This window comes from Podarcis muralis, chromosome 5 (genome assembly GCF_964188315.1).
Source record: "Podarcis muralis chromosome 5, rPodMur119.hap1.1, whole genome shotgun sequence".
Classification (NCBI taxonomy): Eukaryota; Metazoa; Chordata; class Lepidosauria; order Squamata; family Lacertidae; genus Podarcis; species Podarcis muralis.
This window is the reverse complement of record NC_135659.1, coordinates 101,661,382-101,688,998: the sequence shown is the minus strand read 5'-3', so window position 1 is coordinate 101,688,998 and position 27,617 is coordinate 101,661,382. Positions and strand designations below refer to the sequence as shown.

At 57.7% G+C, this 27,617-nt stretch overlaps 2 protein-coding genes across 4 annotated transcripts in view; one reads left to right on the top strand and one right to left on the bottom strand.

The window, feature by feature from the left end:
* The window catches only part of SNRPB (small nuclear ribonucleoprotein polypeptides B and B1), a 393,907-nt gene that overhangs the window by 73,321 nt on the left and 292,969 nt on the right, over nt 1-27,617 (bottom strand). The window lies entirely within an intron of this gene.
* CDH22 (cadherin 22) overlaps nt 1-27,617 on the top strand; it is an 87,471-nt gene that overhangs the window by 3,426 nt on the left and 56,428 nt on the right. For all 3 annotated transcript variants that reach the window (XM_028735722.2, XM_028735720.2, XM_028735723.2), the window contains exon 2: nt 24,972-25,892. In XM_028735722.2, coding sequence (XP_028591555.2) covers nt 25,647-25,892 — 246 coding nt within the window. In that variant the 5' untranslated portion in view covers nt 24,972-25,646. The remainder of the gene's footprint in view (nt 1-24,971; nt 25,893-27,617) is intronic.

The window sequence follows — 27,617 nt, the reverse complement described above, 5'->3', positions numbered from 1 at the left end:
GGTGGGATCTGGCATGGGGTCTGTTGCCTGCTGAGGGGCTGTGCGCGCGTGTGTGTGCTTGGGCACGTGTAAGAGAGAGTGTGTGGCTGTGTCCACGCACGTGCCTGCCCACACCCGCCAGCACAGTGTTGTTGCTCTGTTCTTCGCGCTTGGGGGGGGGGGGATGCGTTGCAATGATCACCAGCTGAAGGGAGCCTCCATCTTCAGAGGCAGTCAATCTTTGATTCTCAGATGCTGGCATCACACAGCAGTGTGTCTTTGTGGCTGCCAGGGGCTGTGGCTCAGGGGCAGAGCAGGGGCCTGGCATGTAGAAGGTGCTCCGAGACTGGAAACCACGGAAGGGGAGAGCTGCCTTTGTGCTCGGGTCCATCTGGTTGGCCCCTGTGAGAAGAGGATGCTGGGCTGGAAGGGCCCTTGGCCGGATCCTGCAGGCTCTCCTTGTGTTCTTCTGCCTGGGTTCAATCTCTGGCGTCCCCCGGCAGGCCTGGGAGAGACTGCTCTCTGAAACCCAGGGAGCCCTTGCTGCCAGTCTGTGAGGCCGGGGGTCCACGGCCGGCCTCGCCTGAAGTCTGCTCCCTGGGCTCCTATCCTGTTGGGCCTGGGAGGCCGCTTTGCAGCCAGGCAGCTCTTGCGCTCACAAGACCCAAAGAGGCACCCAAGTGGCTCTGGCCTGCTTGGCTGTGCCTCTTGAGCGAAGGTGCCCCCCCCCCCGGCTGGGGCTGGGAGTGATCTCTCGTGGGGCAGGGAGACTCGCCCCTCTCCTCGGAGGGGGCTTGGGGTGCTTCTTGTGTGGGCGCAGCCGTGCCAGGCGGCTCCCCTGCTTCCTTGTTCATGCCCACCTGGGGCTTCCTCCCTCTGGGCTTCCGGCTTTGCAAGAGTCCCACGGGAGCGATTCAGCCGAAGGAGGCACAATTGCCAGAAGCCGCACGGGGAAGGGTCCCTGGGGAGTCGGGGGAGGCAGAAGCAGTGCTGGCAAATGCCCGCTGCTCCTCGAGATGGAGGGGTGGGTGGCACCCGGGGGGAGCCGGGCCTGCGCTTTGGTGCTGAGCCTAGTGGGGCACAGTTGCTCAGGGCCATTTTCTGATGAGCTGGCAGAAACTCCTTTCCCCTTCCCTGGGCAATTCTGTGCTTCCTCTCTCCTGGCTTCTCCTGTTCCTGACCACTGGCAGATGCTTCCCTTGCGTTCATGTCGGGCGACTTCTTGTTGCTTTAAACGTCCCCCCATGGGAAGGATTCTTCCTTGGGCAGGGCATGCTTCAGGCTCTCTGAGTGAATCGATCAGCCTGGAGGGGGGGGTTAAGGGGAGCCGGAGCCTGCCCCCAGACCAGGAAAGCCACGTGGGGGACCCTCAGTCTCAGAAGACTGCCGCCCCCACCCCAGCTGAGCTGGCAAGTTGGAGGCTGTAAATGCTTCTGAATCCCAGTTGCTGGAAACTGCAGAGGGGAGTGGGCTCTCGCACTCGGGTCCTGCCTGAGGGTTTCCCGTTGGGCCGCTCTGGGAAGAGGACGCTAGACCAGGTCCCGCTGGGTCTTCTGATGTTCTGCTCCCACAGTGGGTTGTTCCTGGGCAGACAGCGGCCGCTCAGCCTCTCTCAGCCCACCTGGTCCCTGTCATTGAAGTGGGTTGGACTGGATGTCCTCTGAGGTCCCTTCCAACTCTGCAAGTCTAGGTGCTGGGGGAAATGGGGGGTGCTGAGCTGCTCTAGAGGCTGCCTGTCTGGGAGTGTCCTGCAGGAGGCATTGAGAAGGAGAAGCGCTTGAGGGAGGGGGAGGCTGCCTGCCCCCTCCTGCTCCGCTTGGGTCCTTGGCCCGCTGACGACCACGCTGGGCCCTTGTGGGTTATAAAGACTCTGCAGAGTTTCAGCCAAATGACAAGAGAGGATGTTGGCGCCGTGCCTGCTCCTGAATCATTCATATTGGGTGATAAATTTGAAGAATTGTTGCCGTCTTGAAGCGGGTGAGGAAGAAGCTCCAGGGCAGGAGGTCGGGGAGTGGCGAGTTCACAGGAAAGACTTGGGGTTCTTTAAGCAGGACAGGCTGGGGGGGGCGGGGGGCTGGAGATGCTGCCAGGCTCTCCTCCATCCCCAGGAGGGGAGCAGCTGCATGTCCCCAGTGCGCGGGGGGGGGGGATCCCTGGAGAAGGCTCCAGGGAAGCTCCTGGTGAGAGCCTGGGGCTCCAGGGCGCTGGGTCTCGCACCCCACCCAGCACGCTGGCAGGAGCCCTGGCAGTGCCCGCCTGAGCAGGGCTGGGACCAAGAGCAGCAGGGCAGGTATGAGGTGGTGGACCATGTTGGGTGGACTGTGGGTCGTCCTGAGATGGAGCAGCTGGCCAGGATGTTGGGAAGGGAAATCCAGTGTGGCTGACCTGAGAATGGCTTGGGGTTGTCCCATGAATCTCAGGGAGGGTTTGGGGGGGGGAGAGACCTGGCCTGCTTGGGTGGGCCATGAAACCTCTACTTCCACAGAAAGCCACAAACCTGTGGCTTAATGGGCACGTGTTTTGCAGCTGGTTGCAGGAGCAGCGCAAGTTGCATAATGCCTTGCGAAGAGACTTTACAAGGAGTCTGTTACTCAGGTGAAAGTTGGGGACCTAAATATGACTGTGTAGTTGATTGACCTATGTTGAGAGGCCTCATTGCAGGGGGTTGGGCTGGATGACCCTTCCAGCACTAGAATTCTATGATTCCATAGAGCCACGGATGCTGAGGGCCACATCAGGAACCCAAGGGCCAGAGTTAGCTGGGGAATAGATTGGCTGCCATGCTGTGAGCCCAAAAGCCCTCCATGGAAGGGAGGGGTGCTGGAATCGGGGAGCAGGCAGGTAGAAAGGGCAGGGAGGGAGGGGCAGGCTGGAGCAAGATTCAGGAGGCCTGCAAGGAAGGGCGGGCCTCCCTGGGGAGAGCGTTCCACAAGGGGAGCCAGCACAGGAAAGGCCCTGTTCAGAAGCTTTGCTGCCTCCAACAGCGGAGACAGAACATACTCATCGTGTCTTTTTTATTTTATTTTATTTTATTTTATTTTATTTTATTTTATTTTATTTTATTTTATTTTATTTTATTTTATTTTATTTTATTTTATTTATTTTATTAATACCCCACCTTTCCCCCTGACAGGACTCAAGGTGGCTTGCAAGAACTGCTAAAAACATAGAAAAACCAATCATTCAAATACAACTAAACATTTATAGAACCAAAACTATGTATAAAATATGTTTAAAAACCATTAGTAGCCATCAGTCACCATCAGCAACCCTCTCTTGTGCCTGGATCCTGGCCATCTCTGACCACCCTGGTAGCCAAGTGCCTTCACTTATTCCTGAATTGCAGGGGTTGGACTAGATGACCCATGGGGGCCCTTCAGACTCTACGATTCTAAGATTCTGAGTAAGTTTCATTGCAATAAGCATGATTAGGGTTAGGCTGCTGGAGAGTTGGCAAGAGAGAGCACCTGGAGGGTGTGGTGATGTTTGGAAGACAAAGCCCCCTCCCCGCTGCCCATTCCCTGGCTGAATGCTGCTTGCGGACCCCGCAGTGGTCAGATCCCCAGTTGCCCCTTGGCTTGCTCTCAGAAGGCCTCTGCTCTGGATGAAGGCTTCGTGTTTATTTATGGCATTTATTTCTCAGCCTTTTCTCCAAGGAGCTCAGAGTGGCAGACTTCTGGCTGTGGCTGCGGAGGGCTCCCTTCCCCCACTGGACTCTGTGCCGTGGGGCTCAGTGGCTCTGGGGCAGAAAGGGCGCTCTCTTCCAGAGGCCTCCTTTGCCTGCATAGCCTGTTCTCTGAGAGGCTCCAACACGGTGCCTGGGGGAGGCAGAGGGTGGGCAGGCTCTGCATTTGGGTGCCCCCCTACCTGTCCCGTGAAGCCCCGTCGGAGCCTCACCCCCCCCACGCAGCCAGGGCTGGGCTGGCTTGCCTCTGGAAGGCCCCTTTTGTGGCGGCTGTGGCATCCCTATGGCAACTGCAAGGCATGCTCAGGCAAGGAGCCAAGTCTCACTGCTTCCTGGGCTGGGGGGGGGGGCGCTGCCAGAAGCAGCAGGTTCAGCTCATTCTCCCGCAAACAATAGACCCACTTGGTCTCTGTCTCAGGAAGAAGCAGCTTTCTGCTGGGAGTGGGGGTGGGTGTCTCTGCCTGAGTCTGTGCCCCTGGGGCTTTCTGAGCTAAGTGCCCATTTTGGGGAGCAAAGGGACCGCTGCCTCTTTTCAACAGGCCTGTCCCAACTATGGGGCGCTGCCACCTGATGACATCGCCGTTGCCCCAAAAGTTGTCCCTGCTGACCGCTCTCTCCATTTCCGAATCCCTCCCCATGTTCTGCTGAAAACCCAGGAAGGTGAAATTCTACAGGCCCCACCCTCTGTGCAACACCTTCCTCTCCCTCCCACCCCAGGCCAGAATTGGGTGCCTGAGCACCCTGGGCGTGAAATGGGACTGTGGAGGAGATGCAGAGGCCCATCTCTTGCTGCTATTCCGGACAAGACCGTGTGGGTCACCTCAGGGAGAGATCCGTCCTCCTGGGTCTGTAAGCCTCTCGTGGCCCTGGAAGGCCAGCACCTCTCCTGATGAAGAGAGGGCGACTTGAGCCCAGCAGCAGCTGTCCCAGGCCTGTGCAGTTGCTGCTGTGCACCCCAGGGGCTTCCCCCCTCAGTGGCCGGGACAGGGCAGAGACGCCACCCTGACGAGGTGGTCCTGCCCTTTGCCAGCGCAGCCCAGCTGTCCTGCAGAGCTGGCGGCGGCTGTGCTCTGGCCAGGTGACCCGCAGCGCCTGCTAACAAGCTGCCCGGAGGGTCACTGGCCTGCCCCCCGCTTTCTCGCTGGCTGTCTCGCTCGCTTGGGAGCTGATGAGCCAGGGCCGGGCCAGGCTGCCGCTGCCTTGCTCTGGGTAATTAGTGCTGGACGGCAGGCAAAGTCTCTCCTCGCAGCCGAAAGTGGATCCGTCAGCAGGCAAAGCTGCCCAGGCTGGGTCTGCTCCAAGGCTGGCGACGTGCACTGCCCCCCCCCCCCGAGGGGGGCAGGGAGGCGGCTGGAGCGGATGCTTTCCAGTAAGTGGCCTGCTGAGTGCTGTGCCTCTTTCCGAAGCTCTTGCCCCCAGATCACAGCCCCCCCCCGAAACTCTGGGCCCTCCTGGGCGCCTGGTGCAGCACTGAGGAATTGGGGAGGGAGAAAGGGGCATGTTTTTTTGGGGGGGGGGACATTTGGCCTTTAAGATCCCAGGAGCCTTTTTGTCACTTCTGATTCTGCAGAGGGGAAAAGGGGTTGGGGGGCAAGAGGGGATCCTGGCAGAAGCCCTCAATGAACCTTCCAAGGCAGCAGTGTCTCTCCTTCCTGCCCCATCCCTTGCAGGAAGCATCACTGCCCGGCTGTGGGGCAGCCCACCCACTGCGGGCAAATGCGGTCCCCAGATGCTGAGGCCTCCCCTCCCAGTTTCCCTCTTCCTTTCCCCGGGTGAAGCCTCCTGGCCAAGGGCTGTTTGGAGGGGGAAGGCAGGCAGGAAAAGGGAGGCTGCCCCCCCCATTTGCTCCAAATGTTTTCTCCACTCTCCTGGGCACTGTGGTTTGGGGAGGCACATTTGCTCGCTCTCATTGTGATGCCAGTCCAAAAACCGCTGCGGGAGCCTTTGCGTATTATTCCAAAGTGGGGCCCATTTCCCGTGGGGCTGCCTTTCTGCTGAAGGAGGGTAAATGGCTGCCTTCATATTTAAGCAGTGAACAGTGGGACCTCAGTTTAAGAACAGCCCTGTTTAAGAACAATTCGGTTTACGAACTCCGCAAAACCAGAAATAGTGTCCCAGTTTGCGAACTTTACTTTGGTCTAAGAACGGAAGCTGAACGGTGGAAGCGCACCGGTGGCGGGAGGCCTCATTAGGGAAGGCGTGCCTCTGTTTAAGAACGGTTTTGGTTTAAGAACGGACTTCCGGAACAGATTAAGTTTCTAAACTGAGGTACCACTGTATAAATCTGTGAGCTAGCAGGAGCTGCTTTTGTGCTGGGGACGGCTGGCGGCTGCGTGGACTCCTGCTTGGAAGGGGGGTTCCTGAACAACTCAGCCGTGGGGACTCCCAACCCGGCCCAAGTGGGGGTGGCTGCTGTTCTGCTTCTGCATTCCTGCTCCTGTCCTTGATTTGCTTGATTCCTCCCCGTTTCAAAGTCACGAAGTTCTTCTATGAATTCCAGCCCCGTCCTCCAAAGGGGCTGCAATCCGGTCTGAATTTGCTTGGCTTGGCTTGCGGGCTCCGTAATGATCAGCCCTGGAACCAGGACACATCCCCAAGGAAATGCCTAGGCTGCTGCCTCGTGATCTAGCTAAGCTGTTAACTACCGTGGATCTAACAGTTGAGGCCTCCCTTGCCCCCCCCCCCCGCCTTTGCCGCTCTCCCACTCTGCGTGGGGTCTGAGCAGGTCAAGGCCTCCGTCTGCCCCGGTGCTGTGGGAGAGACGGTGGAGCAGTTGTGGCTGTTGGCGTGGGGGGTCCTCTGGCTTGGCTTGGCTGCCTGGCTCAGCTGACAGCCGCCTGCCTGCTCTCTGTGGGGCAGCTATACTGGAGGACGCTACCCAGAAAAATGGGGTGCTGGTACCCCATATGACTGTGTCAGCTGGTGGGGACGGTTGGGCGTGTGGCATTCTTCTGCTGCTTCTGGGGTCTTCCATTTCCCAGCCCCCCCCCCCCGGATATTCGAGAGCGACAGGAGAGTTCTTGTGTCCTTGGGAGACCTGCCAGCCTTGAATGCTGCCTGCAGCTTGTGCCTCCTGGTGGCCCATTGCAGGAGGCGCACTTTCTGGGGGTGGGCTGCCTGCCTCTCTTGCCCGCCTGTCCTGCCCCCAGCAGTGGGCACCCGAAGCTCCCCTCTCTCTGGTAGAGCTGCTGCAGCTGTGAGAGCGAGAGGAGGGGGGGGCCTCTTCTCGGTGCCTTCCCCTTCAGAGGAGGCCGGCTGCTTTGTGTGCAAAGAGTTCTGACGTTCTGCTCATCAAACAGGCTAAAGAGGGACAAGGGAGGTGAGAGCAGCCAGAGGAGGAGGAGGAGGAGGAGGAGGAGGCGGCAGCCTCTGGAACAAAGGGAGCCACTGCGAACCAGCCAGCGAGCAGAGGCAGCAACAACCTGCGGAGTGGAATTGCAAAGAGGCGGAAAGTGTGTGAGGCAGAGGCAGGCAGGACCGTGCGGGGGGGGGGGGCTGTCTGGCGTGCATGTGAGCGCACGGTGCTCAGCCGTTTGCCAGCAAGAATCGCCTCCGTGATGCTCTCCCTCTGCGATGCCTGGAGAGGGCGGGAAGGAAAGGCTGCACCTGGGGGGGGGGGGGCTGGAGGCTGAGCTGCCCGTCTGTCTCAGCAGACCCCTCTCTCCTGAGGACGGGGCTGCCTGGAAGGACTGTCCTTTCCTGCTGGCATTGCCCAGGGGCCTGGCTGGGGAGGGCAGTGCCAATCAGGTGGTTGGGTGGTGCCTGGGGTGGCACATCTCTCTTCCACAGGCTGGCACCTGTCTGGCACCCATCTTCAGCCCATCTTCCTGCCTCTTTGCATCTCTGCCCCCCAACATGCTGCTGCTGCTGCTGCTCCAGCCCCCTCCCTCCCCTTCTCCCCCCACACCTACCTTTTTGTCCCCCAGCCTGCCTTGGGTGCTCTTGCATTTAGCATTTTCCAAAGTGCCCCTCAGGTGGCTGTGATGGAGATCACGAGATCAGTCGCCACCGCGCAGGACTCAAGGTTTCTGCTTTGTGGAGGTCCACCTGCCAGCCCCAGAAGGAGAAAAGCACTAGGGGGCAGTCCTGGGGCTCGGGCCGGGCAGAGCCTGTGCCAAGGTGGCAGCTGCTGCCTGGTGGGTGCTGAATGGCAAAGGTCGCAGCTGGGCCCCCTTGTACTTCCCAGGCCTGTTCTGCTGCAAGGCTGTTAATTGCTTTTCCTCCAAGGAGCTCAAGCGGGGGGGGGGGAGGGGGGAGCATGGTTCTCCCCCTCCTCATTTAATCCCTACAACAACCCTGTGAGGTAGGTTGATAGGCGGTGACTGGTTCCCAAGGTCACCCAGTGAGCTGCATGGCTGAGGAAGGGGTTTTTGAACCCTGGTTTCTCAGGTCCTGGCTTGACTCTCTAACCACTACACCCTGCTGGCTCTCAGTTGCTGCTGCCCCATTCCAGGTGTTAAGGGCTACCTGAGCTGCCGAGTGCCCAGGTGGTTGTGCCAGGGGTGCCTGGTGACTTGGCTGCCCCGCCCCAAGATGGAGTCCTCCTGGTGCTGGAGCAGAGCTTGGGTGGCCACCTAGCAGGGATTCCTGAGCTGAGATCCCTGCATTGCAGAGGGGTGGACGGGAGGACCCTTTCCAACTCTGCCATTCCATGCTTGTATGGTCTCCTCGGGAGCCAGGTGTGCACCAGGGAGTGAAGAAGATGCAGGAGCTGCACCAGCCCCAAGGGATGGTGGCAGAGGGAAGATGACTGGTGGCTGCGCCAGGCCTTCCTCTGCCAGGGGCTGCCACCCAGTTTGCCTCAAAGCCCATTCTTTGGTGCAAGCTCCTCCCAGAATGGGCTGCCCTAGATTCCAGTGGGCCCTGGAGGGCATGGAGGCCAGCAAAACAGGGTTTCTCCAGCTCTTCAGTAGACAGGAGTTGGGCTAGTGGTTGGCATCTTCTCCAGCCTCATCTCTGCTTGGCTTGAGATGCTTTGAATCTTTAGGAAGGGGAAATGGGGGGGGGCGTTTGTTGATGGGGGGCTGTTCCAAGTGAGGGCTGATGAGGTTCCAGAGGAAGGTAGGCTATGTGTCCGGGAGTCCTGTGGCTGGAAATGCCCCCCTCCCCGCTTCAGTCCTGGCACCCGCTGCCCGCTGGGCCTCTCCTTCCTGCTGGGCCCCAGATCTGCCCCACAGGCTGCTTTCCTGACAGGCCGCTTTGCTCAGCCCCTCTCTGCTATTCCGGGCTGGGGAGCACCTGCTGGCTTCTCCCAGGGGAGCTGGCTAATTACCGGAGAGAGGGCTGAGGGATCGATTCCGTCTCTGCCTGGGGCTGGCTGGGGAAAAATAAATTGGATCCGGTCAGGTAAAAGCAGCTGCCCTCAGCGGGGCTGGTCCTGCCTCCTCAGTCTGCACACTCTCTCCCCGTCTCTGGGTGAGGAGCAGCAGCAGCACCCCTGGTCCTCCTGGTATGGGGCGGGGGGGGGGGGGAGGGAGGACCTCTGCTTCTTCCCAAAGGCCACTGTGCGGCTTCCTCCATCTCTTCCTCCTCCTCCTGACCAAGGGGGGATTTCTCCTCCTCTTCCTCCTCTTCCTCCTCTTCCGCCTGGCAAGGGTCCCCCGTCTCCTGCTCCGCAGACCCTTCTCCTCCTTCTGGCTGGCATTAGCATTCCGTTAGCGGACGGGGTCCGTGCAATTAAGGGGTGGGTGCAGCCGTTCCTCCTGCCCGGAGCCTCGGGGGACCAGTCGTGCTGGGGGCCGGGAGGCGCGAGCGTTCTCTCCCGGGGACGGATGTCACAGCACAGTGGCCGCCGAAATGGAAAGCTATTAATAATGATCCTGGAACTTCACTTCCATCAGCTGTTTATTTAAAGGTGCTCTGTATTCCCAGCCACCTGATTTATGTGGGCAATAAGAGGCGTGGGGCTGGGATCACTTTTTTAAGGAAGGCTAATGGGGTGAAACCATCACACTGCGACAGCGGAGATCAAGCTGGGAAAATGAGACGGGAGACGGGTGTAAGCATTTGCCGCCGTTATCGGGGATCCGCGCGGGCGATGGAGCTGTTGCCGTCGCTGTGTGTGTGTGTGTGTGTGTGCTGGGAGGGGCCCCTCCGCTCTGCTGCTGGCAGCATTTACGAGGGCTTTTACGCCCCTTCTGCCTCTCCTCTCCCAGCTGGATTTATTGGCCGTGAAAGGATATAAAAATTTGATTCTACTAGACAGGACGCTAAAAGCCTGTTTCTTGCATCAGGAGTGCGCAGGGCGTCTGCAGCTGCTGGGAAGGAGGAAGGTGATGTGCTGGAGAGCGGGCGGGGGAGGGGAAAGGGGGCGGGCGCTGCTACAGACCCCCCCCCCCAGCCTGGTTGCCATGGGCTCCTTCAGGCCACAAGGATCTGCACCCCTTGGCCCGGATCTGGCTGTCTTGAGCCTACAGCCCAAGCCGCATTCACAACCCTATGAGTCTGGTGGGCCAGTCTTGCCAGGGCGGTCTGCTCAGACTGGCAGCATCTCCACCCCTCAGGCCTTTGTGCCTGTTTCCCTGCCTGACCCACGAGATTCCCTCAGGAGGTGGTGGACTCTCCCTCCTTGGAGGCTTTTAAGCAGAGGTTGGATGGCCATCTGTCATGGATGCTTTGGTTGAGATTCCTGCATCGCAGAGGGTTGGACTGGGTGACCTTTGGGGGTCCCTTCCAGCTCTACCATTCTATGATTTCTCTTTAAACCTGGAGTGGATGCCCAAGATTGAGCTTCTGAAAAGCAAGGCCTCTGTCCCAGAGCTCCAGCCCGTCTTGCCTTTCTAGGGACTAGCCCCCGGGACCTTGCAGAAATAGTGGGCAAGCGCCCAGAGGCAGAGGCTGCTGCCCAGGGGTGCCACCCAAGGCCAGCTGCTTATCCATCGAAGCCCCCAATGGCTGAGGACTACGCCAGGTAGGGGGCTGGATTGCCCCACCCATCTCAGTGTTGCGGACCCTGGCTGGCAGCCGGGGTTTCAGCCTTGAGGGTCTTCCCCTCCATACCTGGAGACGCCGTCGGGGGTTGGCCTTTCTGCAAGGGCCCTTTTCCCTCAAGGGCCACCTCCACCCATCAGGGGCCTGCCCGCCCTTTTACTGAAGGAGGTCACTTTATTTTAAAGATTTATACCCCTCCTTTTGCCCCCCTTCTAATAACGAAAGAAACACTTGAATTTAATTGGAAAGAGCCCCAGGGGGCTTTTCTTGAGCCCCCCCTGCCTGCGCCTGGCCGTCCTGCCGAGTCCATCCACTGCGCAGGTGTGAGATGGCTTTTAGATTACTAACCAGGTTCAGCTCTGCCTTAAAAAATCATAACAATTATCTGCTCTTTCGATCTTTTTTGTTTTAATTGGAGTTGTTGGTGCTGTTCTTTGGTGTTTTTGTCCTGACTGACGTTGGCTGTTTTGGAGTTCTCTGTGTGGAAAGGAAAATCAAGGACACCTTTTGCTTGTAGGTATAAATACGCACAGAATCCAGCGCTCTGCAGGCCCGAGATTTTTCTACGCTCAGCCTTTGTCTCAGACCTGCAAGTGATGGGTGGGGTGGGGTGGGGGGCTTTTCTTCCAGCTGGCCATGGGATCAAAGCCCTTTGGCAGGAAAGAAATCCCCCAAGCAGGGCAGGAAGGCTGGTGCTTTGCAGGGAGTTTGTCCCCAGAGACCTCTACTCAAAGGTAGACTGCCTTTGGCCATGGAGGTTCAATGTAGCTATGGCGACTACTCACCTTCATGCCCTGCTTGTGGGCTTCTCTCCCTGAGGCATCTGGTCGGCTCCTGCAGGAGGCAAGGCTAGATGGACCCCCCTTGGTCTTCATGTGGTGGTTAGAGAGATGGACTAGGGTTCAAATTCTCACTCAGCCATGAGTGACTTAGCCTAACCTACTTCACAGGGCTGTGGTGAGGATGTAATGTGGAGGAGCACAACCACGCATGCCACTCTGAGGTCCTTGGAGGAAGGAAGGAGGGATATAAAAGTGGAAGTAAACAAACTGCCATATTTTCTTCCTATATATATTAAAATGTAAGGCTGTCGTCATGCTGCAGTTAGCGTGGCTGCCAGTAGAGGGCCACACCAATTCCAGCATGGTGATTCGGGGGCAGTCAAGCTGTTTAATGGGGAAGCGAGGGTGGAAGGTGCTTCACAGAATAGTTTGGCAAACCTTAACTTTTGCAAAGCAGGCTTCCTGTTCTGCCGCCTGATGACATCCTGGTGCTTTGGACTACAGCTCCCATCAGCCCCGACTAGGACGGCCAAACGAGTTCTTGCTTTTGCCAGTCCTGGATAGGCTGCTAGTCTTACTTCGTTGAGCATCCCCTGCCCCATGTCCCTCTATTAGAATAGGAGAAAAATTGTGTCTTCACACTTCTCATAACTTTATCAAGCCCTCTCCCATCAGATCCCTCCCCAAATTAAAACCTAGCTGCTTGTCCTTCTCCTTGTGGGAGGGTGGGGGAACTTCAGCGATTTGGGCTGCCCTCTTTGGAACCCGGCACAGAATCTGGATTTCCTTTTCCTTCTTTTTTTAAAGCTAGCAATGGATCCCAACCACGAATCTCATTTCCCGTGTTTTGCGGTAGCTCAGGAGGTCTGTGGCTGGCGCCCCCCCATGGCTCCCTTGGAAACTCAACAGCAGCTGTGGGGAGCCACTCCTTTGATCCGGGAAGCAGCAGGGGGTGCTTTGGCTTCTCACCCCCAGTTTCCTCAGTCAAAGGCTCCCCCCACCAACCCTTTGCGGAAGAACATTCCCAGCAGCCTGTCTTGCGTGACATTTCCCCTCCCATGGCTTGGAAGGAGGAAGCTGGCCGGGTGGCCCCTGGGTCTCATAACCATGGGGGGGGGGCTTCCTTTTGGCTCCCCCCACTGGCAAAGGCAGAGGTCAGTCCATGTTGCCTGAGGCAGCGCGGTGGCATCTTGGCACAGAGGACAAATGTTCAGACATGAATGGATGAACAATTTGCCCAGTTTTGCTAATGAGAAAAGGGAAAAGGAGTTTCATAGACTCATAAAACTCTAGAGCTAGAACTCCCGCCCTGGGGCTCCAAGTAACTACACCAGGATCTCTAATTCTGCCCCCAGTCCCGGGGGTGGGGGTGGGAGAAGCAGGCGGAGGTGTCCATGGGGGGCATACGCAGACCTGAGTCCACTCTCTGGTCCCCTTCACCTCATCCCTCGGGTGCTTGGGTGGGCTGAAACCCGCCAACTCTGCGCTGCAGGAAAGCACTCTGCAGGTGCTCAGAGGCCCCTGCTTCCAGATCTCCCTGCACCACTCTTGGGAAGCACTCTGAGCCTGGCACTCAGCTGGGCCTTTGGGCTGCTGAACTTCCAAGGGCCAGGCTGGGGCGAGTGGGCAGGACTTTGGGCCCGAGGGTCCTTACCTGGAGACGGGCTGACGCCTCCCTCCCATTCTGGAGACCCAGGAGGAGACAGCAGCCAAATTGCCCTGTTTTGGCAGGATATGGCGGCAGAGCTAATTTTCTTATCTACTATCGTATCTGGTTTCTAATTCTTATTTAATGAGTTCCCCTGAAAATAAGAAAATCATTGGAACAATTTTCCTAAGTGTGAAAGATTAGGCTGCAACTGGCATTAAAGCGGCTAATTACCTTCATTCTTCCACATGCCTGACAGTCGCCTGCTCCTTGGCTGGGGGCCTGGAAGACTCCTGGGTGGGGCTGGGACCCCCCCCCAACCAGGGCACTGGGAATCTCGGGGGCCAAAGGAGTTGGCTTCTGTGGGGTCCCCTCTCCCACCCCTCACCAAATGTCTAGCTCAGCCATGAGTGGTCCAAGGAGCCTGGAGGTTCCCCAGAAGATCCAGCCTGCTGTGGTTCCATCCAGGTTGGACTGCTGCCGTGCGCTGTACCTGGGACGGCCCTTGAAGACTGATCAGAAACTTCAGTTGGCCCAGAATGAGGCAGGAGGGGCGTGGCTGGGCGCTTGCCCATGGAGTCACCTTTGGGGTGATTCTTGGGTGTCTGCTGGGCTGGTGGTCAGTTTGTTTCTGGGTCCAGTTCAGAATCTTGGTGATCATCTGACTTGGATGGTCTCCTCCTTGCATCCCAGTAACCTTTCCCCCTGACCTTTGACCCCTGAGATAACGGGAGGTGTCAGTTTTACTCCTCATAGGCCCATTGAAATCAACTTATTCAACTCAGTCATTATTTCAGTGGGTTCCTCTGGAGTAACTCTGAGCTGAATACATTTGAGGGCCCCCCACCCTGCTCTCTTCCTTGAACTCTGTCCCAACTGCTTTTAACGTTGTGTTTTTCAACGGTTGGAGCTGGAGCCACATCCTTGAGGTAAGAGAGATCATGATTTTGCAGAGGCAGTGATGGCCACCAACCTTGATGACTTTAAAAGAGGGAGAAGCAAATTCATGGAGGAGGATCAAGAGATCTGTGGCTCCTGGCCAGGATGGCTCTGCGCCCCCCCCCCCCGTTGGAGGCACAAGTGGTTTTGAATACCATTAGCTGGAAGCCCCAGGAGAAGACTCTCTTCTCCAACACTGCTTGTGGGTTCCCCTTGTGAGAACAGGAGGCTGGGCTGGATAGGCCACTGGCCTGAGATTACAAGCTCCTCTCATATCCTCCATCTCCCGCCTGTGGATGAAGAAGAGGGAGTCTGTCTTGTTGGTCATGCCCAAGTGGGGAGGCACCTTTTCCCGCCTGCCTGGCACCCGCCTGACCCTCTCTGTGGCTGCTCCAGCAACCGCCAGGACCAGAGCTGACCCGGAAAGGGTTCTCTGACTTCCTGGGCAGCCCTTGCTCCCGTTCCCTTGGGGTGTGTGTGGCACTTGCCCCTTCTGGCTCCTGCTGGGGAAGAATCAGAGGATCATACGAGGTGTGGAGTTGGAAGAGGTCCCCAGGGCCATGTAGTCCAAGTCCCTGCATTGCAGGAATCTCGACCCAAGCATCCATGACACCTCCCCCCTCCTCCCCCCTGACATTTCCCCTCCAACGCCTCCACCTGCCTGCCTGCTTCTGCCTTGTGCCTTGTGCCCACAGAGCCGCCTTGCTGCAAGTCAACAATTAAGATTCCACTGCCAGGAAAGCAACATCCTGCAAGTTTGCTGCATGCAAAATGAACCCTGGAAATGATGCATGATGCAGATGTGTGGTGACTTGATGGAAATGTGAATTGCGTTAGGTTGGGGCCGGATGGCGTTGGAGCCATGAGGGAGGCGCTGGTTGTGACAGGCCCCTGTCCATGCTCGTGGGGGGTGGGAGGCAGGCACTGTGGGGCCGGAGCCAGGGACGGCCATTGGGGCTGCTGTGCCCACAGCATAGAGGGCTTGGGGGGTGATTCCTCCTGGGAGTTTGGCTTGAGAGCCAACAAGCCCCTGGCCTGGAAGTCAGGGGAGGCTGGAGGGCATCTTTGCCAAAGTGTGGGGGGTGGCAGTGGCTGCCCCTCTCTCCTTTCCTCATCTGCAGCAGTCTTCACCCTGCCTTCCTCTGGCTGGTCTCTGCCTCTCCTTCACCTGACCCCCTGGCAATGGGGTGGGAGTGACCAGTGGGGTTTTCAAATAATGGGGGGATTAGTGGCTTAGAAGAGGCAGAACATCCCCCGCCCCAATATGCTAGCATGTCAATCCTCTGGCTGCTTGATGCTGAGGGAGAGAGAGATGGGGGGTGAGGGATTTTTAGGAGCTGGAGCTGGCCAGCTGTGGCTGCTCCTGAGCCAAAGTCTGGATGCACCTCTCCTATCTCCAGGATCAGGGGCAAGACGTCCCCGAAGGCCAGTTAAGAACACCAGGAGAGCCTGGCTGCTGGATCAGGCCCCAGGGGGCCCATCTAGTCCAGCACTCAGTTCCCACAGGGCCAACCAGATGTCACTGGCAAATCCACAAGCAGAATCCGAGCGCAATCCTGGGGTTTCCAGCTTCTGGGATATCCTGGCTGGGAGCCCCTGACAGCCTTCTCTCCTCCTCCTCCTCCTCCTCCTCCTCCATGGATTTGCCTGATGCTCTTGGAAAGCCATCCCAGTTGGCGGTTCTCCCTGCCTCCCGTGGGAAGGGTGTGTGTGTTGCTGCTCTGCTGGGTCCTCCTGGTGGGCTACTGGGAGGACAGGATGCTGAGCCCGGCAGGCCCCTGTTGGTCTGATCCAGGCGGCTCTCCTCACCAGCCGCCCCCTCTGCAGTTTTCAGGTTCTGGGAGCCCACAGGGGCCCACGGCATGTTCTGACGAAGACGCAGGACAGGCTGGAAGGCAGGACCAGCTCGTTAACATTTTACTCCCCCCCCCATCCATCACCTGCCATTAGAAGTGGCATTTGCCTTCATTGCTCCACCCCTTTGGCACCTGGCCTCGCCCACCCTGGCATGTGACCCTGGGAAGGTTGTCCAGAAGGGGATGGGGCCCTTGGGCTGAAGATGTCCCCCCTCCCCCGAGAAGGATGACTCTGGGTCCCTCCCACACCCAGGGGCTTCTCCTGGGAGCTGCGCTTTGTTCTAGGGATTGCAGCTCACTGGGGGGTGAACTACAGTTCCCAGGAGTCTTCGGAGGAGGAAGCCGCAGGCTTTGAGCGTTCTCTGCCGCACGGGGCAGCCGTGACCTTGACCTCTGACCTTGAAGCCTGGGCAGTGCACTGCGGAGCTGGGGACGGTTGCCACCCCTTGCCTGGCTTGAGTTCCTCGCTGCTCCCCCCCCCCCCCGCAGGAATCTGGGGGCATGCAGAGGTGAGGAACTGCAGGCACCCAAGCTGTGAACACAGGTCCATTTTCTATTTAACCAGGCCATATTGGACGATAAATAATTCATCTTTCTGCCAAACATTTGATTAAAAGAAGCCAATTCCTTTTGCGCTTGTCAAGGGGCACGAAATCCATTTCGTGTTTTAATCTGTCCTTTTCATTCTCTGAATATTTTAGCTTCCTCTTGGACAGCCTTTGTCCCCCTTTCCTGCCTGCCTTCCAAGCCAGGGCTGCTTTGGGCTTCCCTCTGGCTTGCACTGAGTGCTGGAGCTTCTGCTCTCGGTGGCTCACGAGAAGCCCAGTCCCTGGCCCCCTCCCTGCAGAATGGGGGGGGGGATGGAGGCGAGTGCAAGGGGTTTACCTGCACTAGGCGCTGAGCCGAGAGGAGGGGAGAGGTGGGGCGGGGGCCACATTTTGGCTTCGCGCAGGGAGCTGCTGAAATTTTGAAGCCACTGGGGGGAGCATAGGAACCTAGGCAGAGCCTGCAGGATGAGGCCAACGGAGCCTGGGGGGAAACCTGCAAGTGGAATTTGAGCCTCAGAGCAGTTCTGGCTGGAGGCAGCGATGCTTCTGAACGCCAGCTGCTGGGAACCCCAGGGGGGCAGAAAGTGCTCTTGCGCCCCGGTCCTCCTTGTGGGCGTCCCATGGGGGCGACTGTGAGAAAAGGATGCTGGACTGGACAGGCCACTGGCCTGCTCTGGAAGGGCTCCTCTTCCATTTGCAGGTCCTCGTTTTGTATGGCCAGCTCCTTCCAGTACCCGAGGAGCTGCTGTCCTATGGAGCAAGCTTGTTTTCTGCCCCTTTGGTCCTTCGGGTCCCTTCCAACTCTGCAATTCCATGACTGTCTGATTATTCAGTGGATTCAATTTACAATGGAGGAGATTCCGACTCAAGCTCAGGAAGGGCTTTCTGAGGGCAAGAGCTCTTCGGCTGGGGAATGGGCTCCATCGGAAGGTGGTGGACTCTCCTCTCCTAAAGGCTTCAAAGCAGAGGTTGGGGGGCCACTTGCAGGGACCCCTTTCAGTTCTAGGATTCTCTTTTTGTGGTTCGCAGGCCCCTTCCTGGCGGGCCGGGGCAGAGTGTGGAGGGCCAGACCGAGAACCCGGGGGGGGGGCTGCATTTGCCCCCCCCATTCTGAGGTGCCCCCTTTGCCCCCCTCCTTCCTGGAAAGTTTCTCCCACTTCGTAGGACAAAGAGTGTACAGGTGCCTCTCCTCTCTCCTCTGCCTCCTGCCCAAGTTTACGTCTTTAAAGGCCAATTAAAGCATTGTATCCGTGTAGCTGAAGCATGAAAATTCCCTATTTGGAGAAGAATTATTGCCGAGCGAGACGGTTCTGGCTCTAAAAGCTCTTTTCCCCCCAGGGAGACACCGAGATTTTCTTTTGCAATTAAAAATTTCTTTGAAACTCGGACCAAAGAAGATCTGAAAAAGAAATATTGTGAGTTGGAAATACGTTCCCCAAACAGTGGCTGTGTGAGAGTTTTAACAAACACCTCCTGCTTCTCCTCCCCCTGTGACCAGGAGGGGTCTCCTCCCCAGCTGCGGGGGGGGGGGCACCCTCCTCCCCTGCTTCCTTACTTGGGGGCCATCAAAGCCCCGATAACTAACTTAAGGCAACTTGCCTGGCAAGGAGGGAGGGAGGACGGACTCTGGCTCGGCATCTTTCAGCAAGGAGAAGCAGTGGGACCAGGAAGGGGCTTTATCCCACCTCTTGGTCTGTTCCAACCCAGCTGAGGAGAAAAGCTTTGGAGGAGGAGGAGGCCCCCTGGCGAGAAAATAATTCCAAGGAGCCGGAGAAAGGAAGCTGGAGATTTACTTCAAGGACAGGAAAGATTACACTTTTAATAAGTACAATGGGCTTTTTTGGTCCCTTTTATTATTAAAACTGCAGTTTCCATGCGATTAGCGGAGGGGTCTTTGTTCTTTGCTGCTTCTGCCTGGTCCCTGGACAAAGACTTTTAGGGGGAGGCAGTAATAAGGGAGGGAGGGGGGCCGGGGAGGAGTGAGCCCCTCTGCCTCCCCTCGGCCAGGCATGTTTGGCACTCAACCCTCTGGCTGGCAAGTCATTTCAGAGGGTTGGACTTGCTGAATCCTAGAGCTGAAAGGGACCCCCAGGGATCTCAGCTCAAGCATCCAAGACAGATGGCCACCCGACCTCTGAGTCTACAGAATCTCCTTTCTCGTCACTTGAGACCATTGGTTTGGGTCCTTCCTTCTGGAGGAGGAGAAAGCCAGCTTGCTCCATCCTCTCTGTGGGAGCCCTTGAGATGTCTGAATGTGGCTCCCCTGCCGCCTCTCAGTCTCCTCTTCCCCACCTCCTTCAACCATTCCTCATCAGGCGTGGATGCCAGGCCCTGGGTCTCCCTCTTCTGCACCCCTTCCAGGCTCTCGGCTGAGCTGTTTCAAGGTCCCTTTGCCCGCTGCCTCCTAGGCAGGAGTTGTTACTTTGAGCCCATCCCCTTGCAGGAGTCCACAGCCAGGCTTAGCTCCCCACATCTAGAGTTGGGGGTGTTATTTGGGGGGTGGGTGGCTTGCCCAGCAAGATCCGGCAGTAGACGAGCAGTTCCTTACCTGCTCTGGAGGGGGGGGCGGGGAATGTGCCAGGTTGCATTTTGAAGGAGGATTTTAAGCATAGGCCAGGTGGCACCTGTCAGGGGTTCTTGAGCTGCAGTTCCTGCAATCCAGGGGGCTGGACTGGATGACCCCGGGGGTCCCTTCCAACTGCTATTCTATGAAGGAGCTAATTTTCCTCACCTGGTCCTTGCCAGAGGTTTCGCCAGCTCCTTTCAGTTTGGCCCCTTCAGTAGCTGCTGCTCTGAGGATCTGGGTTCAAGGCCCCTTTCCTCCGCTGGCCTCCCTGCTCCCTGGGTGTGTTTGTGATGTTTGTAGCATTTGTGGCTCCGTCTCCTCGCAAGAGGCAGGGGAGAAATTGAATTCCACCCCAGCGGAAGCGTCCGCCTTGCTGCCTGCACCGGTGCTTTGAGGTGGCAAGTGATAATAAAGTTTCCCAAGGACCTTGCCTTGGTAACGGCGCCGGCGCCTGCCTAGCAGATCCCGGGAAATGAATTCCGGCCTGCGTGTCCTGTCCCCCCCCCCCCCGCCCTCCCCGAGGAAGGGGAGAGTTAAGTGGAATTGAATCTTGTTTAAGGAGAGGAGACACAGTTACATGGCACTGCAATTTGCTGCGCTGTTGACAATCTGAGAGAGGAATTTGCCGCTGGAATAATACCGGCTCCTTGGCCCATCGCGGCGAGATCTGTCGGCGGCCGGCCTCTCTGCGCCGGGCTGCCTCCCCGAGATGAGATGCCAGGCAGGTGGTCTTGCTGAGGCATTAAGTGGGATAGAGTGCTGTGATCCCGCACTAATGCACTGGAGGAAAACAGAGTCCGGGGGAAGCCACACTTCTTCCGCAGGGGCCGGAGAAACATCGAGAGTGGCAGGCAGGGTCCCTCCTGAGGTCTTGGCTGGCAAATCCAGGAGGGTGAGGGGGTGGGGGCTAGCGAGAGCTACTGGCTCTGCTCTGGAGGCAGCCGGTGCTTCTGAATTGCAGCCGCAGGAAACTGCAGGAGGGGAGAGTTTCTCTTGCGCTCAGGTCCCGCTTGCAGGTTTCCCATAGTGGGTGTCGGGTGGGCCTCATCCAGCAACCTCCTTTCATGTTCTTTGGGAAACCTCAGGAGGAGAGACGGTTCGTGTGCTCGGATCTTGTGTTTGGGCTTCCCTTTGAGGCATCTGGTTGGCCCCTGTGAGAAGAGGATGCTGAGTTAGGTGGGCCCTTGGCCTGATCCAGCAGGCACTTCTCGTGTTGTTATGGGGAGTGTGTGGGGTTGGCAGAGGCTGAGGGAGTCTCCTGGGCCCCTCAATGCCACCCTGGAGGAGCTGCAGGGACGGGGGGTGGGGGGTGGGGCTGTGTTGGCATTCCTTGCCCGCAGCCTCCCCAGGTGCACAAAGGCACAAAGGTGGCCCAATGCCACCCTGGAGGAGCTGCAGGGATGGGAGGGGCTGTGTTGGCATTCCTTGCCTGCAGCCTCCCCAGGTGCACAAAGGCACAAAGGTGGCCCAATGCCACCCTGGAGGAGCTGCAGGGACAGGGGAGGGGCTGTGTTGGCATTCCTTGCCCGCAGCCTCCCCAGGTGCCCAAAGGTCATTTGTGTTCTCTCTGTGTGTGTGAGTGTCTAGGGGCCTCCGTGGCTGCCCCCTATCCTGCCGGGCCTTGCCAGCGCAGGCTTCCCAGCATCCCTCTGGTGTGCCTCCCCCGTCCCACGCGCCAGCTGAGCAGGTGGTGTCTCCCCTCCGATTGCCGGCCGCCGCATTTGTGAAATGAAATAAATATTGACACGGACGGGATGCTATTCAATTTGTCCTGATCACTGGGCTGCGGTGAGTTCTGACAGGGCAGAGTGTAAAACATAAGCTCAGGATGTAATTTCTACTGTCAACATGATGTACAGTACAGCTCTGCCAAACACACACTGACGAGAGCAGAGCGGGAGGAGGGGGAGGCGGGAGGGAGGGAGGGAGGGGGGAGCACGTGCTGGGGGGGGGCTGGCGCTGTGGAGTGCATGGAGCCCCTCCCTCTCACCTGCCGAGCCCAGGAGTGCCTTGGTGCTTTGGCTGCCAACTGCTGGGCGGGGGGCTGGATGCGGAGACCCTCTGCCCTCTTTGGAGTGGGGTGGGGGGTGCGAGGAGAGAAGAGGGGGAGCAGCCCACCCCCATCCCGCTGGCAGGGTCACTTTACGGAGGAGATGGCTGAGCACAAAAGGCAGCCAGGAGGAGGGGGAAGGATTCTGGAGGCAGGTTGGCGTTCCCACAGCAACCGTTGCCTGGCCCTCCACGTGTGGGTGGGGGACACGGCGGGAGGCAGCCTGTTGTTGTGATGATGGGTGTTTGTGCGCCTGTCTTATCCGTGGAGAGAGGGGGCTGCCCGCCTGCCCACCCGACTCCTAGCTCCATGGGGCGCTTGCCTCGACGCCTTGGACTGAGCCCCCCTGCACGTTGGGGGGGCAGAGCCCTCTGTGGCTGGCACCCTGCTCCTTACCATGGGGTGTGTGTGCAGAGAACAGGGGGTGCCGGGCCAGGAGTCCCTCCCCCCCTTGGAGAAGTGTGCCCCCTTGCCTGCTCTGCCTGGCTAGGTTTTGGGGGTACCTCTCTCTTCCCTCCACCCAGGTTCCCTTGGCACTTGGGGAGGGGGATGCGTTGGGAGGGGGAGAGCAACAGGCTGCTGAGAGAGAGGGGGGACGACCCGCCAGAGCGGCCCACGTAATCCTTGCCACGGAGAGCACCAGCCGTGGAGAGTGGGCTGCCGATGAGAGACACAGATTAGATTTATTCAATTTATGCATCCCTCTACACAAAAGGAGTCCCCAAGCTGAGAGGGAAAGCAGCAGGCAACGCACAATGGAAATTCCTTGGAACAAACAAACAAAAATCCTTGTCCGCCAAACTGGCCCAAGTCCCGGGTGTCGGGGGGGGGGGGAGTGGGGGCCTGGGAAGGAGAGGGAGCCGGGGGAACTCACCTGCCAGGGAAGCAGGACCCCTGCGAGTCACTCTGCTAGCTTGTTTTCTTACCTTCCTGCCTTTGCCCCTCTTGCGTCTCAGAGCCCAAGGTGGCATTCCCAGGGGTGCCAACCAGATGCCTACTGGGCACCAATCACACCTGCAGAGCCCTCTAGCTTTGGCACGTGGCCTCCTGGGCCCCTTCAGACCCCCCCCCCCCGGGTCTCTCTCTTCCTCCAAGTCCCATGGGTGGGGGGAGGGGGAGAAGCCAGCGGAGCTCTTGCTGACCTGAGCTGGCCAAGGGGTGGGTAGTTCCAAGGACAGGTGGGTCCTCATCTCTCCATGCTCTTCAGATCTCAAGTCTACATTTGGGAAGATTGTGACAGCAACCGCCAGCGCTGTTTGGGTGGCGCTGCCCGCCAGTGCCCAGCACCCTCCCTCTTCTTTTGTTCCCCAGGCCGGCCACTTGGTGCCCACAGCACTTTGACCAAGGTCTGCATTCTGGCCCCACAGTTCTCACCAGTGCCTTTCTTGGGTGAAAAATCAATAAACCTTGATACAAAAAAAATTAAAAACTGCTTAAGAAAACAGTAAAACAGCAAGACGGGAGCCTGTCTGGTCCCTCTTGTGGGAGGGAGAGATCAGTAACTGGGGCTCTGCCACCAAGAAGCATCCCCCCCCATCTCATTCCCCCTTCTCCCAAATGATGGGCAGGTTCCTGGGAATGAGGTTGTGCTTCCTAGATCTCAGCCTTCAGGCTTTTGGGGCTTGGTTTGGACTTGTGAAACCTCAAGGACCGCCTCTCCCTAGACGAATAGACCTGGATCCTGCCATCATCCTCTGAGGACCTTCTTTGTGTTCCTCCTCCCTGTGAAGTCTGGAGGGTGGCAACGCAAGAATGGCCTTTTTTGTGGTGGCTCCTCCATGTGGAACGCTCTTCCCAGGGAGGTTCATTACATATCTTTAGGCACCAGGCAAAAATGCTCCAGACCTTTGGCTAATTGAACAATCTTTGGCCCTTAAAACTGTATGGTGTCGTGGGGTGTTTTTTTTTTTTTGGGGGGGGGGGTTGTAGCTATGTTATCTATTTTTGTGCTTTGATATAATAAACTGCCTGGTGTTGGACTTATCCTTGCAGAAGCCATGCTGGTTTTTCTTCAGCAAAGCTTGTTCTTCCACAGGCTTGGCAATTATGTGTTTAGTCAATCTTTCCGCCTGTTTTCCTAGAATAGAAGTCAAAGTTAACCAGCCAATAATTTCCTGGATCCCTTTTCTAAAAATGTATTTCTTGTAGGCTCTGCCTGTGACTTTGGCTGGGCTGCTGATGCTGCCGTTCAGAGTCCGCTGCCTTTCTCTGCAGCCTCACTTTCCTCCCTCCTCAGCCAGGGTGTGCTTTCTGACAGGGAGGTGTGTGGGTGGTCCTGGGCGAGCGGCCCTGGCGCTTTGTGCCTGCCACCTGCCCTGTGCAAGAGAGCAAGAGTGCCAGCCCAGGCAGGCAGCCGCAGAGGCCTCTTGGGGAAGCTGCTGCTGCCGTCAGGTCCACTGAGTCACACAAAGGGGCTTCCAAGCAGCCCCCTTTATGGGGATGGGGGGCAGACGCTTCCTGCAGTCCCTTAGGGGTATTTTTTTAAGGGATTTTGTTGTTGAAATCAAGGTTTAATTTTGGAGTTGTTAGTTTTGCAGTTATTGATATTATTTTTTTGAATCTTATCTTTAGGTGTTATGATGACATAAATGGGGATTATTTTGTTCAGATATGTTTTTATTGAGTGCTTATGACTCCTTTTGTTGTAGTTTTGCAGTAATGGGAATCATTTCATGTCGTGAGCCGCCTTCAGTATGGTTTTAACTGAGGAAAGGGGGCATGCAGATAAACGAGGATGGCAGTGGTGCTAAGCTGGTGGGGCTGGCACTAAGGTGGTGGGGCTGGCACTGCCCCGGGGGCCATGTGAGCCCTGCTCTGCCTTTGTAAGAACTCGGTTGTGGCAGCAGCTTCACTTGGGAACTCCCTGCCTGTTGACAACACATCCAAGCAGCCGCCTTTCTTGTTCTCTTTGGGGCCAGATGAAAACGTTCTTGTTTCAAAAGCAGATGTGAGCTTTAACCTGTTCTAACTGCTGTATGTTTTATTAAAGCATGGCTGCAAAATTTGCCTGAGTTTCTTCTTTTATCTTTTTGTAAACCAATTCAAGGTTTTGTTTTGTTTCAAAAAAAACCAGGTGGTGCGTAAATTTTATGAAATAAAATAAATGAATTGCTGAGTGTGTGTGTGTGTGACTGTGTGTTCCTCTCTCCCTCTCGATTCCCAGTGGCCTCTCACAACTGACAAGCCCCCATAAAGGCTGCCCAAACCCATTATGGAGGGAATATTTTGTGTGCTGTGGGGTGTGCCATGGTGGCGCGAGAGAGTTGCGCATGTGTGGGGCTGCAGGGAGCGCTGGGCTGCCTCAGGGGTAGCAGTGTCTGGAGAGAGGAGAATTCCTTGGTTTTATTTTATTTTTAAGAAGTGAGGCTGCGGCCTGCTTCCTTCAGGGATGCAAAGGATAAGGGGCAGGGGGGCAGGATTCCTTCCAGAGCCTTGCGCAGATTCCTGATGTTGTCCTGCCCCACGGCCAACCTGTGGGTCGCCCTCTGGCTGCTGCTGGGTCTTACAGGCATCCTGTTCAAATGGCACGATGGCCCTCGATCCTGGCATGGCAGGAGGGGGTCTCCTTTGTCTGTTCCCCCAGAGAGTCTCCCAGGGGACTTCTGTGGCCATCAGACCACAACTGACAGCCGGACAGCTGGACGTTTGTGGACTTGGCTTCAGTTGGGCATGTGATTGAAACCTTGCGGCCTGACGGGTCCCTGCAGGGCCCCCACGTCTGGGACTGCAGGTCCCGGTTTCACTTACTCACCCGCCTGGCAATGTGAGGAGGGGGTTGTGCCTTCAGAGGGTTTCGGGAGTCATTGCAGGACAGGTGGCTCCCATACCTGGCAGGGGTGTGTGTGGGGGAAACTGAGGCAGGCAAGGGCACAATCTTGCTTGCAAGCAGCACCCCCACCCATCACCTGGGGGGAGCTGCCCTGGAGGGGGGAAGGGCAGAGTCGCACCCACGAGCCCCTCACTCACCACCCCTTTTTCTCTCTGCCAGGTCCCTGGGGATGGACGCCAACCTCGCCTGCCAGCCTCTCTGACCCGGCAGAGGACAGAGGGCATCGCCAGCGGCTGCTGCCTGGGATGGGCCCCAATGGCAGGATCTGGAGCCACAACGCCTTGGCGGAAACAGGACCTGCCAGATCCTTCGTCCTGATCCACCGCGCACCAGCCACCACCTGACCACACCAGGTGCTCCCAGCGAGTTGGGTGCCTGAGGACCCTTTTGGAAACTGAGCTGCTGGGGCCACCAGCCCCCCGGGTGCTCACGAAGCAGGCAACTGGTTCTTGCGCTAGACTCACCTAGGGCGAGCGGAGCCAGCGAGAGGCGCCTGTGTGCACACAGACTTCAGGAGGAGCAGGATTGGGCCAGCCTCAGAGGGTCCCTTCTGCACCAGGAGAGCCCCCTTGTGTGGGTGCTGCGCCCAGCATGGGGCAGGCCCCATCCTCCCATTGTCCTGATGCCTGACTCTCCTGGTCCTGGGCAGCGGATCCTGCCAGGAGGGAGGGGGGCTGCTGGGACTGGGGCAGGCATGTGATCCTCGCCCGCTGTCTTCCCGAGGATGCCAAGACTGCTGCCCCCCACGGACGGCTGACCCCCAGCCTGTGGCTGCCCCCTCCCTCTGCAGAGGATGCCCACCTCCTGCCTCTTAGCTGCCAGGGCTCTGTGGTGATGGCTTCCCGAGACTCCTTCTGGATCCGACCGCTGCTGCTGCTTCTGCTGCTGCTGCTTCTGTGGGGCCTGGGCGGCTGCCCTGCGGGGGTCGTGTCCATGCACATGGAGCCTGGGGGCTCCGGCCCAGAAGAGTCCGGGGATGGGGGGCTGCCGGGCAGCGGGCGCGTGAAGAGAGGCTGGGTCTGGAACCAGTTCTTCGTGGTGGAAGAGTACACCGGCACGGAACCACTGTACGTGGGGAAGGTAAAGGCAGCCGGGTCGTGGGGGGCGGGGGGCAGGGAAAGAGGGAGGGGACTGGGAACATGGGGCTGCTTAGAATCATAAATGGGAGAGTGGGAAGGGACCTGTTGAGGTCCTCTAGTCCACCCCCTGCAAGGCAGGGATCTCAACTAGAAGGTCCCTGACAGATGGCTCTCCGGCCTCTGCTTAAAAGTCTCCAAGGAAGGAGAGTCCGCCCCCTGCCCCCCCCCCCCGGGAGATGGATCCACTGTCAAACAGCCGAATGCACATGGGCAGCGTGAAACCCTTCTAAGGCTGCCTCTCCCTCCTCCTGCTGTGGGTCCTCTGAGCTGACCTGGAAAGTTGGCTGGGACATGCCTGGGCATTAAGTTTGGATCGGTGCCTCCTTGCCTCGCCTCCCCTGGCAGGACGCTCTCTCCTGCCCCCCCCCCACGCTGCTGATGCCGCCGTTCCAGTTAATTCACGGCTCCCCTGGGGAGCGACTCGAAGCATCAGGCCTTGGCGAATTCCAGAGGTAGCCTAGCAACAGCCTCCTTTCCAAAATGAACTCTGGGAACCTAAAACTAACCCATTTTACAGCCCCTTTGCACGCTGCTTGCCACAGCGACTGCCAGCGCCAAGGAAACGGCAGGCTGGCTGCGCAGAGAAGCGGCTTCTCCCTTGGAGGGAGCGCCTGGGCCCTGGTGCCTCCTGGCCCAGTGGGCATAGCCGTCGGGCACTGCCCCTTAGCCCCTGCCCCTTGGCACGGCGTCTCTGCCAGCGCCGCCTCCTGCTCCTCTGCCCTGGCTCTCCCTGCGCCTCCTGCCCGCTTGCCCGCCCGCCCCTCGCCCAGACGCGCCAGTCAGGACCAATAACATTTTCATAAAATCTGGGTACTTGAGCTAATCCTTTTTCTGAAGTGTAATTTCCCCCGAGGCCCCTGTCAGTTTGATGTGGATTTCCGTGGGTTTTTTTAAATAATAAAAAATAGAATTATGGGGTCAGCATGAGTTACAAACTTGTGCCTGTGGACAGATCTATTTTAGATAGAGGAGGGGATTAAAGGGGAAAAAACAGATTTAATTAAGTTGCTAATATTTAAAGGAAATTGATGAACTTGGGCTTTATGAGTTGGAGCAAACACCAGAAGCGCCTTCATTAAGGGCGAGTTCTTATTTGATTTCCTTTCTTCCACCGTCCCAGAGTCGTTTTTTATTTGTGTATCTGTGCTTTCTGTTTAATCGTTTTAATAAGGAAAATGCACCTCTGCTCACATTTAATTTTGATTTAATTAGTAGGAGGTAATTAATGGCCTCGTAAAATCCCAGATTTCTGGCCCTTTAGGGCAAGGAAACAATTTCCCTTTTTAACAGACGGAGGAGATGAAAGGCTTTTGTCTGTTTTCCAAAACCCTCTTCAAGCCCCTTTCCCAGGGCTGGCGGCTGGATTTCTCTGCCCTTCCACTCAGTGCCCCCCCTTCCTGCCCCGGATGCTGAGCTGGGCTTCTCCGCTGCCCACAGGTGGACCTGGGAGCCAAAGATGGGGAGGGGGTGGCAGTAGGGTCACCTCTGCTCCCCCCCAAATGGGCAAACTTCTCCCCACCCCCACCCCATTCTTCAGGTGGACCATCTGCTTTACTTTGGAGCGATTCTTTTTAAAAATCTCCTCCGTGGGTGTCTGCTGACATCCTTGTTAGCCCCCCCCCCCATGTGTGAAAGGAGGAAGAGGCTTCAGGGCTGACAGAGCAGC